Genomic DNA, 17,959 nt, shown 5'->3' on the forward strand with positions numbered 1-17,959 from the left:
GAAGATCAAACCTAAGGATCATAGGTATAGAAGAGAGTGAAGACTCACAGCTCAAAGGACCAGTAAATATCTTCAACAAAATCATAGAAGAAAACTTCCCTAACCTAAAAAAAGAGATACCCATAGACATACAAGAAGCCTACACAACTCCAAATAGATTGGACCAGAAAAGAAACACCTCCCGTCACATAATTGTCAAAACACCAAACACACAAAATAAAGAAAGAATATTAAAAGCAGTAAGGGAAAAAGGTCAAGTAACATATAAAGGGAGACCTATCAGAATCACACCAGACTTCTCGCCAGAAACTATGAAGGCCAGAAGATCCTGGACTGATGTCATACAGACCCTAAGAGAACACAAATGCCAGCCCAGGTTACTGTATCCAGCAAAACTCTCAATTAACATTGATGGAGAAACCAAGATATTCCATGACAAAACCAAATTTACACAATATCTTTCTACAAATCCAGCACTACAAAGGATAATAAATGGTAAAGCCCAACATAAGGAGGCAAGCTATACCCTAGAAGAAGCAAGAAACTAATCGTCTTGGCAACAAAACAAAGAGAATGAAAGCACACAAACATAACCTCACATCCAAATATGAATATAAAGGGAAACAATAATCACTATTCCTTAATATCTCTCAATACCAATGGCCTCAACTCCCCAATAAAAAGACATAGATTAACAAACTGGATACGCAACGAGGACCCTGCATTCTGCTGCCTACAGGAAACACACCTCAGTGACAAAGACAGACACTACCTCAGAGTGAAAGGCTGGAAAACAACTTTCCAAGCAAATGGTCAGAAGAAGCAAGCTGGAGTAGCCATTCTAATATCAAATAAAATCAATTTCCAACTAAAAGTCATCAAAAAAGATAAGGAAGGACACTTCATATTCATCAAAGGAAAAATCCACCAAGATGAACTCTCAATCCTAAATATCTATGCCCCAAATACAAGGGCACCTACATACGTAAAAGAAACCTTACTAAAGCTCAAAACACACATTGCACCTCACACAATAATAGTGGGAGATTTCAACACCCCACTCTCATCAATGGACAGATCATGGAAACAGAAATTAAACAGTGATGTCGACAGACTAAGAGAAGTCATGAGCCAAATGGACTTAACGGATATTTATAGAACATTCTATCCTAAAGCAAAAGGATATACCTTCTTCTCAGCTCCTCATGGTACTTTCTCCAAAATTGACCATATAATTGGTCAAAAAACGGGCCTCAACAGGTACAGAAAGATAGAAATAATCCCATGCGTGCTATCGGACCACCACGGCCTAAAACTGGTCTTCAATAACAATAAGGGAAGAATGCCCACATATACGTGGAAATTGAACAATGCTCTACTCAATGATAACCTGGTCAAGGAAGAAATAAAGAAAGAAATTAAAAACTTTTTAGAATTTAATGAAAATGAAGATACAACATACTCAAACTTATGGGACACAATGAAAGCTGTGCTAAGAGGAAAACTCATAGCGCTGAGTGCCTGCAGAAAGAAACAGGAAAGAGCATATGTCAGCAGCTTGACAGCACACCTAAAAGCTCTAGAACAAAAAGAAGCAAATACACCCAGGAGGAGTAGAAGGCAGGAAATAATCAAACTCAGAGCTGAAATCAACCAAGTAGAAACAAAAAGGACCATAGAAAGAATCAACAGAACCAAAAGTTGGTTCTTTGAGAAAATCAACAAGATAGATAAACCCTTAGCCAGACTAAGGAGAGGACACAGAGAGTGCGTCCAAATTAACAAAATCAGAAATGAAAAGGGAGACATAACTACAGATTCAGAGGAAATTCAAAAAATCATCAGATCTTACTATAAAAACCTATATTCAACAAAATTTGAAAATCTTCAGGAAATGGACAATTTCCTAGACAGATACCAGGTATCGAAGTTAAATCAGGAACAGATAAACCAGTTAAACAACCCCATAACTCCTAAGGAAATAGAAGCAGTCATTAAAGGTCTCCCAACCAAAAAGAGCCAAGGTCCAGACGGGTTTAGTGCAGAATTCTATCAAACCTTCATAGAAGACCTCATACCAATATTATCCAAACTATTCCACAAAATTGAAACAGATGGAGCCCTACCGAATTCCTTCTACGAAGCCACAATTACTCTTATACCTAAACCACACAAAGACACAACAAAGAAAGAGAACTTCAGACCAATTTCCCTTATGAATATCGATGCAAAAATACTCAATAAAATTCTGGCAAACCGAATTCAAGAGCACATCAAAACAATCATCCACCATGATCAAGTAGGCTTCATCCCAGGCATGCAGGGATGGTTTAATATACGGAAAACCATCAACGTGATCCATTATATAAACAAACTGAAAGAACAGAACCACATGATCATTTCATTAGATGCTGAGAAAGCATTTGACAAAATTCAACACCCCTTCATGATAAAAGTCCTGGAAAGAATAGGAATTCAAGGCCCATACCTAAACATAGTAAAAGCCATATACAGCAAACCAGTTGCTAACATTAAACTAAATGGAGAGAAACTTGAAGCAATCCCACTAAAATCAGGGACTAGACAAGGCTGCCCACTCTCTCCCTACTTATTCAATATAGTTCTTGAAGTTCTAGCCAGAGCAATCAGACAACAAAAGGAGATCAAAGGGATACAGATCGGAAAAGAAGAGGTCAAAATATCACTATTTGCAGATGACATGATAGTATATTTAAGTGATCCCAAAAGCTCCACCAGAGAACTACTAAAGCTGATAAACAACTTCAGCAAAGTGGCTGGGTATAAAATTAACTCAAATAAATCAGTTGCCTTCCTCTATACAAAAGAGAAACAAGCCGAGAAAGAAATTAGGGAAACGACACCCTTCATAATAGACCCAAATAATATAAAGTACCTCGGTGTGACTTTAACCAAGCAAGTAAAAGATCTGTACAATAAGAACTTCAAGACACTGAGGAAAGAAATTGAAGAAGACCTCAGAAGATGGAAAGATCTCCCATGCTCATGGATTGGCAGGATTAATATAGTAAAAATGACCATTTTACCAAAAGCAATCTACAGATTCAATGCATTCCCCATCAAAATACCAATCCAATTCTTCAAAGAGTTAGACAGAACAATTTGCAAATTCATCTGGAATAACAAAAAACCCAGGATAGCTAAAGCTATCCTCAACAATAAAAGGACTTCAGGGGGAATCACTATCCCTGAACTCAAGCAGTATTACAGAGCAATAGTGATAAAAACTGCATGGTATTGGTACAGAGACAGACAGATAGACCAATGGAATAGAATTGAAGACCCAGAAATGAACCCACACACCTATGGTCACTTGATTTTTGACAAAGGAGCCAAAACCATCCAATGGAAAAAAGATAGCATTTTCAGCAAATGGTGCTGGTTCAACTGGAGGGCAACATGTAGAGGAATGCAAATCGATCCATGCTTATCACCCTGTACAAAGCTTAAGTCCAAGTGGATCAAGGACCTCCACATCAAACCAGACACACTCAAACTAATAGAAGAAAAACTAGGGAAGCATCTGGAACACATGGGCACTGGAAAAAATTTCCTGAACAAAACACCAATGGCTTATGCTCTAAGATCACGAATCGACAAATGGGATCTCATAAAACTGCAAAGCTTCTGTAAGGCAAAGGACACGGTGGTTAGGACAAAACGGCAACCAACAGATTGGGAAAAGATCTTTACCAATCCTACAACAGATAGAGGCCTTATATCCAAAATATACAAAGAACTCAAGAAGTTAGACCGCAGGGAAACAAATAACCCTATTAAAAAATGGGGTTCAGAGCTAAACAAAGAATTCACAGCTGAGGAATGCCGAATGGCTGAGAAACACCTAAAGAAATGTTCAACATCTTTAGTCATAAGGGAAATTCAAATCAAAACAACCCTGAGATTTCACCTCACACCAGTGCGATTGGCTAAGATCTAAAACTCAGGTGACAGCAGATGCTGGCGAGGATGTGGAGAAAGAGGAACACTCCTCCATTGTTGGTGGGATTGCAGACTGGTAAAACCATTCTGGAAATCAGTCTGGAGGTTCCTCAGAAAATTGGACATTGAACTGCCTGAGGATCCAGCTATACCTCTCTTGGGCATATACCCAAAAGATGCCTCAACATATAAAAGAGACACGTGCTCCACTATGTTCATCGCAGCCTTATTTATAATAGCCAGAAAATGGAAAGAACCCAGATGCCCTTCAACAGAGGAATGGATACAGAAAATGTGGTACATCTACACAATGGAATATTACTCAGCTATCAAAAACAACGAGTTTATGAAATTCGTAGGCAAATGGTTGGAACTGGAAAATATCATCCTGAGTGAGCTAACCCAATCACAGAAAGACATACATGGTATGCACTCATTGATAAGTGGCTATTAGCCCAAATGCTTGAATTACCCTAGATCCCTAGAACAAACGAAACTCAAGACGGATGATCAAAATGTGAATGCTTCACTCCTTCTTTAAATGAGGAAAAAGAATACCCTTGGCAGGGAAGGGAGAGGCAAAGATTAAATCAGAGACTTAAGGAACACCCATTCAGAGTCTGCCCCACATGTGGCCCATACATATACAGCCACCCAATTAGACAAGATGGATGAAGCAAAGAAGTGCAGACCGACAGGAGCTGGATGTAGATCGCTCCTGAGAGACACAGCCAGAATACAGCAAATACAGAGGCGAATGCCAGCAGCAAACCACTGAACTGAGAATAGGTCCCCTATTGAAGGAATCAGAGAAAGAACTGGAAGAGCTTGAAGGGGCTCGAGACCCCAAAAGTACAACAATGCCAAGCAACCAGAGCTTCCAGGGACTAAGCCACTACCTAAAGACTATACATGGACTGACCCTGGACTCTGACCCCATAGGTAGCAATGAATATCCTAGTAAGAGCACCAGTGGAAGGGGAAGCCCTGGGTCCTGCTAAGACTGAACCCCCAGTGAACTAGTCTATGGGGGGAGGGCGGCAATGGGGGGAGGGTTGGGAGGGGAACACCCATAAGGAAGGGGAGGGGGGAGAGGGATGTTTGCCCGGAAACCGGGAAAGGGAATAACACTCGAAATGTATATAAGAAATACTCAAGTTAATAAAAAAAAAAAAAGAATACTCTTTCCTTGTGTTTCCTAAGGGAAAAGGATAAGTCGGGACTTGTTAAATTATCAAAAATGCTATGTAGGGAGAGATTGAAATGGGTCTCTATTACCTGAGATCAGTATTTGGTAAGCTTTTGTCACTGAGGTTGTTAGCACATTGTATTATTTTAATCATCACTTATTATATCTGTCACATATACTAGATGAAAATGATTTGCCAACTGCTATTGTAGTCAAAGAACGTATACAGATTGCACTAATGGGCTGTATTGGCAAGCATCTAATGATATTGTTAAAAGTAGAAAATGATGGCTAACAATGAACTCAGGACCTAAAATTCATGGCTAGGAGCCACAGTTAGAGTTATTCCCATATACTCCTTGGAATCTCTCCTGTCCCAGGCCTCTGGCTTGTGCCAGAGGTATCTCCCTTAACTGATTTCCCTTTTCTTTTCCTGTCCTCTTACCCCTCCCAGTCCCTTTACCTGGTTTCCACCCTACTCCTCTTCATATTCCCTATTGAACCCAGTTCCCTCCCTTCATCCATCCCCACCACACATGACTATTTTATTTCTTCTTCTGAGTGAGACTCAAGCATTCTCCTTTGGACTCTCAATACCTAGCTTCTTTTGGTCACTGGATTAGAGCATGGCTTTCCTGGACTCATAGAGCATGGGCTCACAGAGACTAAATCACAACTAAAGTGTATTTATGGCTTTATGTCCTAATGTCTAATGTCCACTTTTAAGTCCTTTTGAGTCAGAGTTACCTCACTCAGGATGATAGTTTCTAGTTGCATCCATTTATCTGCAAATCTCTTAATGCCGTTGTTTTTGATAGCTGAATAGTATTCCATTGTATAATGTACCACATGTTCTTCATCCATTCATCTATTGAGGGGTATTTGTTTTTTTCCAGTTTCTGATTACTAAGAATAAAGTTTCCATGAAGATAATTGAGCAAATGTCCTTGTGGTATAGTGGGGCATCTTTTAGGTATATTCCCAGGAGTGGTATAACTGGGCTTTGAGGTAGAACTATTCCCAAATTTCTAAGAAACTACCAAATTGATTTCCAACATGGTTGCACAAGAGGCTGATGTGGCCATCTCCTGTAGCCACATGGGATTCCCAGTGGAGTGAAGGGAATACCAACTCACCCATAAAACCCTCTAGCCAAAGTTTGTCTTGCTCTCAGGATGTTCAGGTATAAAGGGCAGAGACGGAGGAGATGGCTATCCAATGGCTGGCCCAACTTGCTGTGAAGTGATGTACAAAGGCAGGTTGGTAACCTCGGTTTTTCCTCCCCCGAAGAGAAGAGGGTAGCATGAAGGGAGAAGTGTATTAGGGTGGGATTGGGAGAAGAGGAGAGAGGGGACTGTAATCCAGAAGTAAAGTGCATAATAAAGAAATTAAGGGAAAATATATAACAGCAAAGGGAAAAAATACTTGAGTGGCTGTGATCCTACTTTCCAAAAGGACTCATCTTTTGACTCAGATCAAATTACATCAGGAACTGCTGCAGAGAGAACGCAAGAGGTGACTCAGAACAAAACTTGTTGGGTTGAAGCATCCCAGGGACAGAGGATAGCAGGCCTTATAGTTTTGGGGGTCAATACAGATGCTATAATATTAAATTATACTTCTGGTTGTTTAATTTGACATTGATTTGTTTTTTAAATTACAGACGAAAGCAGTAGCTTTACTGCAGTCACTTCAGTTGGCCATCTTAAATAATTTATCTGTAAAAAAGTGGTGCAGATCACTCCATATGTTGTAAATCAGGAAACAACTGTTAGATTACCTGCATTCCAGATTGGCCAATATAAGTGGGAGGGGCAAATGTTACTATATTTTATCCTCACGTAGTACTAGGATATACTGATCTATTCAGTATATTGAAAACTAATAATGACAAAGCTTAATTGTCATGGAGTCCTGTAATTTAGGCATTATTGGCTGACTTGAAGATTATCAGACAAGAACTGAAGAGTGAACACCGCTGGGTCTGCTGTGGTCTAAGGACTCAGGAATGTTTATTTAATATACAAGCACAACTATGTAGCACACACCAATCTTGGTTTTGATTACAGTCTCTAATACTTGTATTTAAAAATAGATGTTAGCCATTGTTCCAGAGAAATCCCTTTTCCTGGGAACCTTATGGAGCCCCCGTGCCTGGCGAGCTCAACTTGGAACCTGGAAGTGATCTAAGCTGCAGATGACTTACTCAGACCGTGATGACTATTGAAATAAATTCTGCTTATTCCTTTTTTGCGTACTGTTATCCTAACAGGGAAAAAAATCATCCTCTAAAAATAAATGTTTAACAAAAATAATTGGTGATAATGAGTTAGAATCCGTGGACTTAGAAGATGGAGAGTAATCAGTCAAAACTTCCGACAACCCAGAGCTTGTGCGTGACTACGCACCACTCCTGTTTTTTTCTAGCTTTCTCATTACATTCATGTAGTCATTTGGTCATTCTCATAGGAGGAGTATTTTATCACTATTATGTCCATCAACTTTGTGTGTATATGTGTGTTGTGTGTGTGTGTGTGTGTGTGTAGACACATACACAGAGAGAGATGATGATGATGATGATGATATATAAAACCTTCTAATTAATATTTTAATTCCAGTTTAAAGAAGGCATATACCTAGGGATTTTATAACTATCATATACAGTCACGACTTCATATTTTTGTAGATAAAAAGCTATTCTTCATATATTAAGTTCACTTCATTTCTTAGTTTGCGACATGCTCCACACACTTCTCCTCTGCGGCTGGTCTCTGCTGAACTTACACACACAGGTGAGCAGTTGTGAGTTTATCATTGGCAATCCTGTTTGGGATAACTTTGATTTGGAAATTGACTTTAACGAAATACTGGTATCATTTACAAAAGTAATTTTAAAGTTTTAAGACCTTGCAAGGAACTAACTTAGCGTTTTTAGAAATTGTTATCAAAGAAGTTGTGTAACTGGCCTTCACGTCTCATTTCATTTGGAACATGAATGTACAACCTTTTGTTTTATGCCTATAAATTAAAAATAATGGCATCTATGAGAGCCAGTTTATGTGAGGTATTGAGCCTCTTAATATAAACTGAGAGTGAGCATTAAATATCTGAGTGGAACTATATTAATACGGCTAACGCACAGGTTTCAGGGATTTGATTCATAAACCAAGCTTTAAGTGGGAGAGTAACTTAAGAATATTCTGCAAATTGATGAAGTATGAAAACAAAAACACAGAAGAATAACCTATACTGATGCCAAAATTGCATTAGTCATGCCAGACTCTCAAAGATGGAAATCTCAGACAGAAGACTGTTTTACCTGGGATTCCAGTCTTACATTTCAATAGAATTTTTGTTTTCTGAGATTTACGAACTCATTCCCAAATCACTACATTTAGAGGTATACAGCATCGCCTTTATTACATAGGAAGAATAAAATGTTCAGTTCTCTTAAATTGTTCGGAGAAATAAAATAGCTATTGATTTAATGATAAATGCACACGGCATAGTGCACAGCACTTTATTCTAGAACTGTCTTACACTAATGGATCTACGCATCTACATTTAGAAATGAAAATAAAGCCCTTTTAACCATGACATTTAAAAAGTGTGTCCATTTTTTAACACAATAGCATGGATTATGAATATAGAGATGAAAATATATGCAAATATAATTATTTTTATTTTCATTATTGTAAGTTAACTGTCAGGCAAGCCTAGCTTTAAAAACATATACAAAAGACATTGCAGTTAGAAGCTTTATGAAATTTAGGATATTGTTCAGATCTTCCTAAATTTAATGTTAAATTTTATAACATATTTAAGGGTGGAAAGTGATTGGAATTATGGCAGAGGCTGATCAAATATAATTTGAAATTCTAATAAAATCTTTTAAGCTTAACTTCATTAATCATGCTGTCTTTCAGAATACTACTTTTTCGAATGTTCTAGTTTTCAAATATAAATATATATATATTTGTATATATGGAAATAAATTTCAAATATATGTCTCAAATACATATATATTTTAAATACATCATAATTATGTACATACATTTTTTTCTGTGTATATGTGTATATGTATGTCTTATAGCCTGAGGCAGAGCTAAAGATTTTTTAAAATCGTAATTGAGTAATAACTTACAATAATTTTATTATTATAAAATGTCAGTTAGAATAACATAAAAACATTAAAAATTTTAAATGTCCACATAAAGCCCAGATTTAGTACATCTGTCCCTTATATTTTGTAATTCATAATACCTAGAGAAAGGTAATTCCTTACTTAATTGAAATAGATTATGTAATACATCATAAGCTTAGAATATTATATTCTTTAAAACCCTAAATTCAAAGCAATGATCTTGAGGACATAATTGTGTTCCTTGAGGGGATACAGCAACAATGGTTTTTCTATACAAAATAAGTGTCTGAGGCAATCCTCATGTTCAATTCATCATGTAAGCCTCAGAAATTATATGTATTATGAGAAGAAAAAAATTCTGGGATTTAACGTTAATTCTCATCATCCCTCAAACAACTTTTAAGTCACCATGAATCTTCAAATAAAATTAAATAAGTTCAATTTCGCTTCAAATAAAAGATTCCACTTGTAAAAAATGTGCCTTCAGAGTTGACTTTAATGCCACTTGGTCAGACCAAACAATGGGCATACTTAGCACTGAGTATGATAGATATCTTCTAATGACAGATAAGATAAGGCTATGCATCTCCACAAGAGCTAAACATCCCTATACTCTATGATGCACGCCCTGACGTTACACCTGTATGCTTCATATCTATGCTGACATGGCAGTTTTTCTGGAATATTGAAATATATGTTTGCGAAGAATAAACATTATAGCTCAAATGACATAAATACTTTAATGGAATTTTTATAATCCACCTTAATACTGAAAAGTCATATTAATCATTGGATTATGTAAAGTACAAATACTAAAACAGCTACTGATGAAAGTGCTGTATTTTCTTTCTGTTGTTATGACACTAAAATCTAAGAAGCATAATCTAGTATATAAAAATAAAAATTCTGTATCATTGCGAATGCCTTAAGAAAGTGAAGATTTTGAAAGTTATAGAATAGTAGTATTGAAACATTACGAAACTTTGATGGCCATATTTAATTTTGAAAGCGGCGAGCCTTGGCTCCTTTTGCTTTTTAGCACCCCTTTCCTTTTCCATGACATTTTGCTTGCATTACACTTTATATTAGAAATCTGAACTTCACCGTTCTTAGGATTATTTAATGCTCTGTGCCTTCAAGTTAAAAGACCTTTCCTGAGAGCGTCCTGCAAATCCCTGCCTTTGGAAGCTGTTTCTTCATTTTCTAACTTGTTTTTCTCCTCCTTTCCCAGATGACTGGCCTCAAATTTCCAGAGGAAAACTGACTAAGGCAGGTTGTAGAGGAATTTCTGGACATGCTGTTAACATCTGTATGATGTAGTGAATGGGGGTTGGGGTGGAATCCAGCACAGTCACTTGGGCAGGCTCACCAAATGCCGGCTTCTGTGGATATCAAACGTTATTTTTGCTAGTTATTCTTACCTGCAACCTCCTAGTTAAATGTAACTCTTTATTCCTAATAGTTTAGCTTTGTTTACAGAATACACACTGAGAAGACCTCTACGAATTTTATTAACCACTGTTTGCAAATGAAGTGTGCTTTTGTCAGTCCTATCTGACACTTCAAATACTACTTTCAGCTGAGGGGGTTTGCATGATGCAAATATTTTATTATGTTTATTAGAGAAATTGCTCAAATTCCGGTTTGAATAAAGCCTTTCACAGAACCCAGGGCCCATTGATATGCAAAGGGAGTCTAAGGAGGAAATTTATCATTGTACTTTATACTTCTACATTTACTATCACAGCGCATATTGAAGTCACAAAAAGCAGAAAAATCAAAATACTTTGCAATCTTATATGAGGAAGACGTTTCCCACTCTCTTTTGTAATTCTTAAAAAAGCCAAGGGGGTGGGCAGTGGCAGAAGAAATAGTCTCAAGCTTTAAGTCCAGGAAACGAACCTGCCTGTACCTAAAGTTTTGGCTGCCACTGACCGCACCCCAAGAATGCTCAGCTCCCCTTGTCAGGATTAGATTCCCAAATTACAGGCAAAGAACCTTACCTTAGTCAAAGACTTGCTGCAGGTTCCAGCTCACTCTCAGACTGAAAAGTTGAGCAGCTGGTGAACAAAAGTTTTAGGTTCTTTTTTTATTCCCTAACGAAGTCTGCAAAACTAATTTCCCTCAAAATAGGGCTCAATTTCCGTTAAAGAAAGCAGTGCTTACAAATCTTGGAACTCCTGATCAACCCCCACTCCACCCCATCTCTAAGTAGTGAAAAACAATTCGACTTTTCACACGGTTGTTAAAGTTTGTTTGGAAGTCCCTTTTCTGGAGAACCTCTTAAAATAAAGGACAACAGACTGAAGATTCCAGAAGGGCCGGCAGAGGGAAAGGCTCTGCCTTGGGGACACACCTCCCAAATTAATCAATACCTTTTCCTAATTTAAGCCAGATGTCTAGTTCAGGTTGCTGTACTCATTAATCCCATTAGCAATTTCAAAGACTTGACCATCATCTTCTGGTCACCCAGACAATAAACATATGGCAGTTAACCGTAGTGGCACGCCCAAGCCCTGAACACAGTAGGCTACTGCAGACATCCTCCTTGTAGACACTTCACAGACAGGACCCACTTTCCTGCAGCTCATTCTCCAAAGCTTGTTGTGGGTTAAAGAGAGGACCTCTAGTAGACTCTGTGGCAGGTCAAGCAAGCTAAAGGCTGTGTCAACCGCAACCCGGCTCTCACAAATTCACCAGTGGGCAAGTTTCGTAGTTCACTTCCAGGAGCCCAGGCTGTAAACCTGGGGGAAATGAACCATCATAGCAGGGTCGACTCTGAGGAAATGTTGAGTTTGCTATCTGCTTAAAACAGAGAGGTGGCAAGGAACGAACGGAATGTATGCAAAGAGGAGCACTGTAAGCTAAAAAAAGAAATTTCATTTCTCAACGGATGGGGGACGGGGTGGTGTGTGTGTGAATTGGCTCCTGTAGGGTTAGACTAGAAAGGGTGAAGCTGGGAGCAACTTATACTTGCTCAATTGATGTTTCTTAGGGTTGTTCCTGACCCAGAAAACTTTCCCAGTGAGCGAGTGTTGAGGAAATTGAACAAACTGGGTTGTTAAAGAGACATAGGGCTGGGAGGACACGGTCAGAAACAGAAGAAAGGGGGACACCACTTGGAGTGGCACATAAATATGTGCCACCAAGGCACCAGAACTTGCATCCATCTCTGCTTAAGGCACACCCCACTGGCTACCTCTCCATTCCGCACTCAGAGTAGCTCTGTGCTATCCTTGGTGCTCAGCCCTACAACCTCCTCTCTGGTGCGGGTTTTCTAACAATCTATCCTAAAACACCTAAAAGGGAAAAATATAATGTGCCCCTGAATGCGGGAAGTGCGAGTGGTCTTGGAGTTTGAAAAGCTAGACTGCTTCGCTCTTTTCCTTCTCTTGAACTCTAATAAGTTCTCTGTGATCTGAAAAGTCAGAGAGCGCCTGTAGGTGACTGCAACCCCCACCAAGGCTGGGAAATCTAGGTTCCAAGAACAGTGAGCGAGCACAGACACGGGGTGCTGGCTTAGCATAGTCGAGTGCTTCTGTGTCTGGCCACGGGAATCTATGGGATAGATCGCGGTGGTGTCCCTGAGCTACTGAGGCTCTGGGCGCTCCACTAACTGTTGTGGAAGCTCCCAGGACCCGACGGGCGTGGGGCAGCCGCTCCTGTCCTGCCAGCAATTGGGAACTGGAAATGAGAGAGTACGGTGGCGCTGACTGAGCGGGAGTTTTGGAGGGAGTTTGCATGTGGTCAGCGCTGGGCTCCTAAGCCAGCCCCCAGCTCACATTACACTCTATTTATAACCTCTCAGAGCCATTTCCCCCCCTGAAAGCAGTTCTCTGGGACCACCTTCTTTTGGCTTCCACCTCTCCCACACTTGACATCTGAGCAGCTGCAAGGGAAGCTCCTCCAGGTCCTAGTGTTTATACGTGCAGGAGACTGGCCGCTCGGCTCAGGACTGGGATTAGCGGGCTCTGCTCAAACCCGCGCGGCTTTTACATTAGGAGTGAGTGGGGGAGAGTCCTAGGATTTCTAGTGAAAAGTGACAGCGCTTGGTGGACTTTGGGACCTTCGTGAAGTCTTCTGCTTGGAAGCTGAGACTTGCATGCCATGGAACACCCCCTCTTTGGCTGCCTGCGCAGCCCCCACGCCACAGCGCAAGGCTTGCACCCCTTCTCGCAGTCTTCTCTGGCCCTCCATGGAAGATCTGACCACATGTCCTACCCCGAACTCTCCACATCTTCCTCGTCTTGCATAATCGCGGGATACCCCAATGAGGAGGGCATGTTTGCCAGCCAGCATCACAGGGGGCACCACCACCACCACCACCACCACCATCACCACCACCAGCAGCAGCAGCACCAGGCTCTGCAAAGCAACTGGCACCTCCCGCAGATGTCCTCCCCGCCAAGCGCGGCCCGGCACAGCCTTTGCCTGCAGCCTGATTCCGGAGGGCCCCCGGAGCTGGGGAGCAGCCCTCCGGTCCTGTGCTCCAACTCTTCTAGCCTGGGCTCCAGCACCCCGACCGGAGCCGCGTGCGCACCAGGGGATTATGGCCGTCAAGCGCTGTCACCCGCAGAAGTGGAGAAGAGAAGTGGCAGCAAAAGAAAAAGCGACAGTTCAGGTGAGTGTCGGCAAAACAATCCTGGGGAGAGTGCGCTCTGGGCTAGGAAGATGCAGGGGAGGTAGGGATGGTTCTTGTAGAAAGACAAACTAAGAAGCAGCTAGCGTTTCCTCTCTCTGGTGGCCGAATTCATCTATGCAGGGTCGGCCCTGTAATTCAGGAGCACGTGTTTCACTGAAGTTAATATATCTACATCCAGCCGTTCAAAGCCCCCCAAGATCGCAAATCAGTTTTCCAGAAGCGTTGAAGAAAGAGCAAGTGACACTATGCGAAATCGGTTAAGGAGCGTGGCGGTCCATCCACTGGTTGGGCGGGGTGTGCTCTTTGGGATGCTGCATCCTCTGGGCGTGCGTGCATGTCTCTGTGTGTGCGTGCATGCGGTTCTCTTTGACTTTTTCTTTCCAATTCCCAACTCTGAACAGCTAGACTTTTCCTATCATTAGCTTGGTTTCCACATTATTGCACAATATCTTGAACTTTAACTGGATTTGACAAAATACGCAAAAATAGAAAAGAAAAAAGAAAAAAAAAGAAAGAAAAAGAAACCCAAAACTTTTTATTTACATTTTATTTTCAGAGTTCCTTAAATAGCATTTACTTAAAATGATATTTAAAAAGCATTCTATTCATTTGGCGAAAAAGACATTATCCAGTAATCTAGAAGTGTTTAAGGAATACATCTGAAAATTGCGAATAAATAGATAAGGGCTTGACGAAAGGGTATTCTTATAGTGATTACACTCATGTGGTGCTAACATAGGATAAAACAAAACAAGCAAAAAAAAATCAATCAGCCAACTAAAGGAAACAAAACTTTTGAATTTCAAGAGTGGAAAATAAAAGCCTTCACCAATTGAGTACTGCTTGGAGGTGCAGCGAAGAGAGCTGACAGACAACAGCTCTGACAGCGCTGGAAGAAGATACAGAGAAAGTGTGGGTAACCTGAGCAGCCCAACAAAAGGGGAGCCTCCCAGAAGAATTCAGGGGCCTGAAAGTTCAATAGCCAGTACATCCCGGCAGCCCAGTAAAACTGAAAATTTCCAGGAAGCACAACAAAGCCCTTAACTATATTCCTCATTGTAAAGATGTTTACTTTCTTCCTTTCTTCTTTCCTTCCTACCTATCTTTCCTCTTTCCGTTTTCCCTTCTTTCTTTCTGTTCTTTCTTTCTTCCATTGAATCTTCCCTGTAGTTACAAGGCAACCTGGATACAGATTTTGGAAGACATCACTTAACTAGCACAGTGTTTGCATTTATTTAATTTTCTGTGTTAGCGACTTGAAAGTTAGAACATACAATTTGAGGCATTAGTTTGAAGAATTGAAAAAAAATCGCATTTGCAGTGTAGGACAGTAAGGGCTGTGTATTTTGTAAGGGGTTGAAAGATGATAGAAACTTTTCTTGACCCCAGTGTGGGCTGACTGCTTCCTTCCCAGCCGCGTTGAACCTGCGATTTTCTAGGTCCAGGGTGAACTTTTAATGCTCCATCATGATTAGTTATGTCTAAGAATGTTACCACACTGTCATTTTGTTTAGCGGTTATTGCTGAATGTGCGTGAAATCCTAAGACACTGAGAAGGTTCCTAAGAAGGCATTAGAATCCGCTGGGTTTCCTCAGATTGGGCTTCATGAGCACAAATGCTCCATTTGCTTCTGCAGGTTGGTAGTTACCTCAGGAAGGACCAGAAGCCCCATTCCCTGTTTTCTTTCTGCAAGGGGGAAACTGACCTACTTCTGAGCTGAACCAATGCCCTAAAGATTATTTGCGCACACGAAGGAATTTTTGTTCAGGCACAAGTTATTTTTGGTTGGGGAAACAGGGAAAGTGAGATGCCAAGCTCTTCCCAATTTGTTTTACTATTTAATATAACGGTCTTAATTCAACGTTATTTAATATAATGGTCTTAATACTGACTAGCAGTGGTTTTCATCACCTTTACCAGGGGCAAGTAAGCACACAGCAACGCCAAGCTTGTTTTAGCATGGTGAAACTCGTTTAAACACCAAAACAAGTAAAGAGAATAAACATTTGTGCCAACCACCCAGTGTATTAATACGTTACAAAGATGGGAAATATAATCAATAGGAAGGATAATGTCACTGGGGTTGACTGAGAATGAATGTTCCCATTGATAGACTACCGAAGTCAAGCATCAATTTTCTTGGTACACTATTGAAGATCAAATCTATGTCCTCAGACTCTGAGTTAAAATCAATTAGATCACAGGTATGCTTAACTCCAAGCCATTCTTGGTCCTATTCCAATTTATACAGCAAACATTCAATTCAAGGTCAAATCATTTCATAGTATTGTGAAAACAGTTTGACTTACGAGACATCAAAGTAACAGAAAAACAGCTACCATCCTGTTCTGTTATCAATATATGAGCCTTGGCACAGTTGGCTATTGCATCACTTCATAATTAATTAATGTTCAATAAATTATATTGGACAATCTGAGACTATATTATATAAAAATTAAATCATGCATAGTAGCAACTATTTATTTATTTAAGCATTTTATAATCACTATGTATTTATCGTTGGCACTATAGACAGGGCCTTAATCTATGGCAGTATTGGAAACAAGTATCTATACACCTGAATCTAATACCAGTGTATGTGTGATAACTGCATTAATTTCTAATAAGCAACAGAAAGTAATGTTAAACAACCAAGTCATGTGTAAACATTACACTTTTATCCACAGTAATACTGCAACAATTTCAATGTAAAATACTGTCCAGTATTTCTGCTCTGAAAACCCACATGAAAGCAGACCTGTACAAATCCAGAAAGCTTACCAGTAGAGAAGCAGAGGTTTATAGACTTTAGACTTCCATTATAGTTAATTAACAATTAAAAATAGCCAGTTTCAAGAGAAAATTATGACATTTTCATAGTATGTGCTAAACATTTTTATAACCTTGAGCCGGCTACCCTTTCCAGCAATGTTAGTAAAGCCAACATCTGCCACTCCTTCAAAGGGACTCTTAAAGTTACAACTGTGCTTAAAACAATCAGTGTGACCCAGGTGATTCTGAAAAATGTCTATAAATGCGGTGAACTTCTTGGCTTCAATTACACAAAGCAATATATTAGCGGGCATGAATTGCTTGGTTTTGTTAAAATAGATGTGCACACTTAATCTAATCAGCTTTTATGTAGTTAATATACACCATTATTGTATACACATCCTGTAGACAGTTTAGATTAATGAAAATAAGCACGCAGCTTTATTTTAAGGGATAAATTTATAATTATTCTCATTCCAAAAATGCAATGAATAACTTGGGGTTGTGGATGTTTTTTGGCTTGAGTCATATTATGTTTTGGTAATGTTACAAATATTTACAGCTATTCTGACACAAAATATTTAGTTTTGAATTATGTCAGTCTCTGTGTATGCCTATGCGTAATGACAAGGTGTTTTTTTTTATTTAGATTATACTATAAGCTAACTTTAGAAGTTCCCTCTGACTCTATTATATTTCTAGGTGTTCCAATCATTATGTTTCTGAAAATAAAACTAACAACTTTGCAATACATCTGCGTTACTGCATTATAACTTTTTGTATTTTCTTTAAGAGAAAATGCAATCTTTAGGTTCTCAGGTTATTCAGGAGAACTGTGAACACTTTAGATATCTTTAAACTGTAGTATACAAAACAGCATTGTGGAACTTTCTACAGTGTTAGCCTAATTTTGATGAGACCATTTTTAAAGGGTGCTTTGACTTTCAAAAACAAATGTAGGTATCACTGACCTACATGTGTGGCCTCAGTTAAAGTCTCTCAACATCAAGATCAAGAATTCCTTTTTAATTAAGGTCTTTAAACTTGAAAGTGAGCAAATAGAATTTGCTTGAATTTCCCTGCAGATATATTTTTGTGGTTACTGTTGTCGGTGTTAAAGGGAAGAACAGTCAATGAGAGAAATGGTGGTGGATTCCTCTATATTGAATCCTGACAGTACCTATGTAAACATATATATTTTATAGTAATTATTAGTAAAAACAATTATGT

At 39.4% G+C, this 17,959-nt stretch overlaps 1 protein-coding gene and 1 long non-coding RNA gene across 3 annotated transcripts in view; one reads left to right on the top strand and one right to left on the bottom strand.

Annotated features, from left to right (window-relative positions):
* LOC148005202 (uncharacterized) overlaps window positions 1-11,947 on the bottom strand; it is a 134,387-nt gene extending 122,440 nt beyond the window's left edge. Inside the window, exons 1-2 of one of the 2 annotated variants that reach the window (XR_015622367.1) lie at window positions 11,690-11,947; window positions 11,318-11,374 (exon numbers count right to left, since the gene is read on the bottom strand). This is a non-coding gene — a long non-coding RNA (uncharacterized LOC148005202). Of the gene's footprint in view, window positions 1-11,317; window positions 11,375-11,689 lie in introns of those variants that run through there. The other variant, XR_015622366.1, reaches the window with a different exon arrangement.
* A 1,282-nt stretch (window positions 11,948-13,229) lies between these two features.
* Window positions 13,230-17,959, top strand: part of Meox2 (mesenchyme homeobox 2) — a 67,461-nt gene continuing 62,731 nt past the window's right edge. The window contains 1 exon segment of the mRNA NM_017149.2: window positions 13,230-13,935. Within this exon segment, the coding sequence (NP_058845.2) occupies window positions 13,422-13,935 (514 nt within the window). The 5' untranslated portion in view covers window positions 13,230-13,421.

The sequence above is a fragment of the Rattus norvegicus genome, chromosome 6 (assembly GCF_021556685.1).
Source record: "Rattus norvegicus strain SHRSP/BbbUtx chromosome 6, alternate assembly SHRSP_T2T, whole genome shotgun sequence".
In the NCBI taxonomy this organism is placed as follows: Eukaryota; Metazoa; Chordata; class Mammalia; order Rodentia; family Muridae; genus Rattus; species Rattus norvegicus.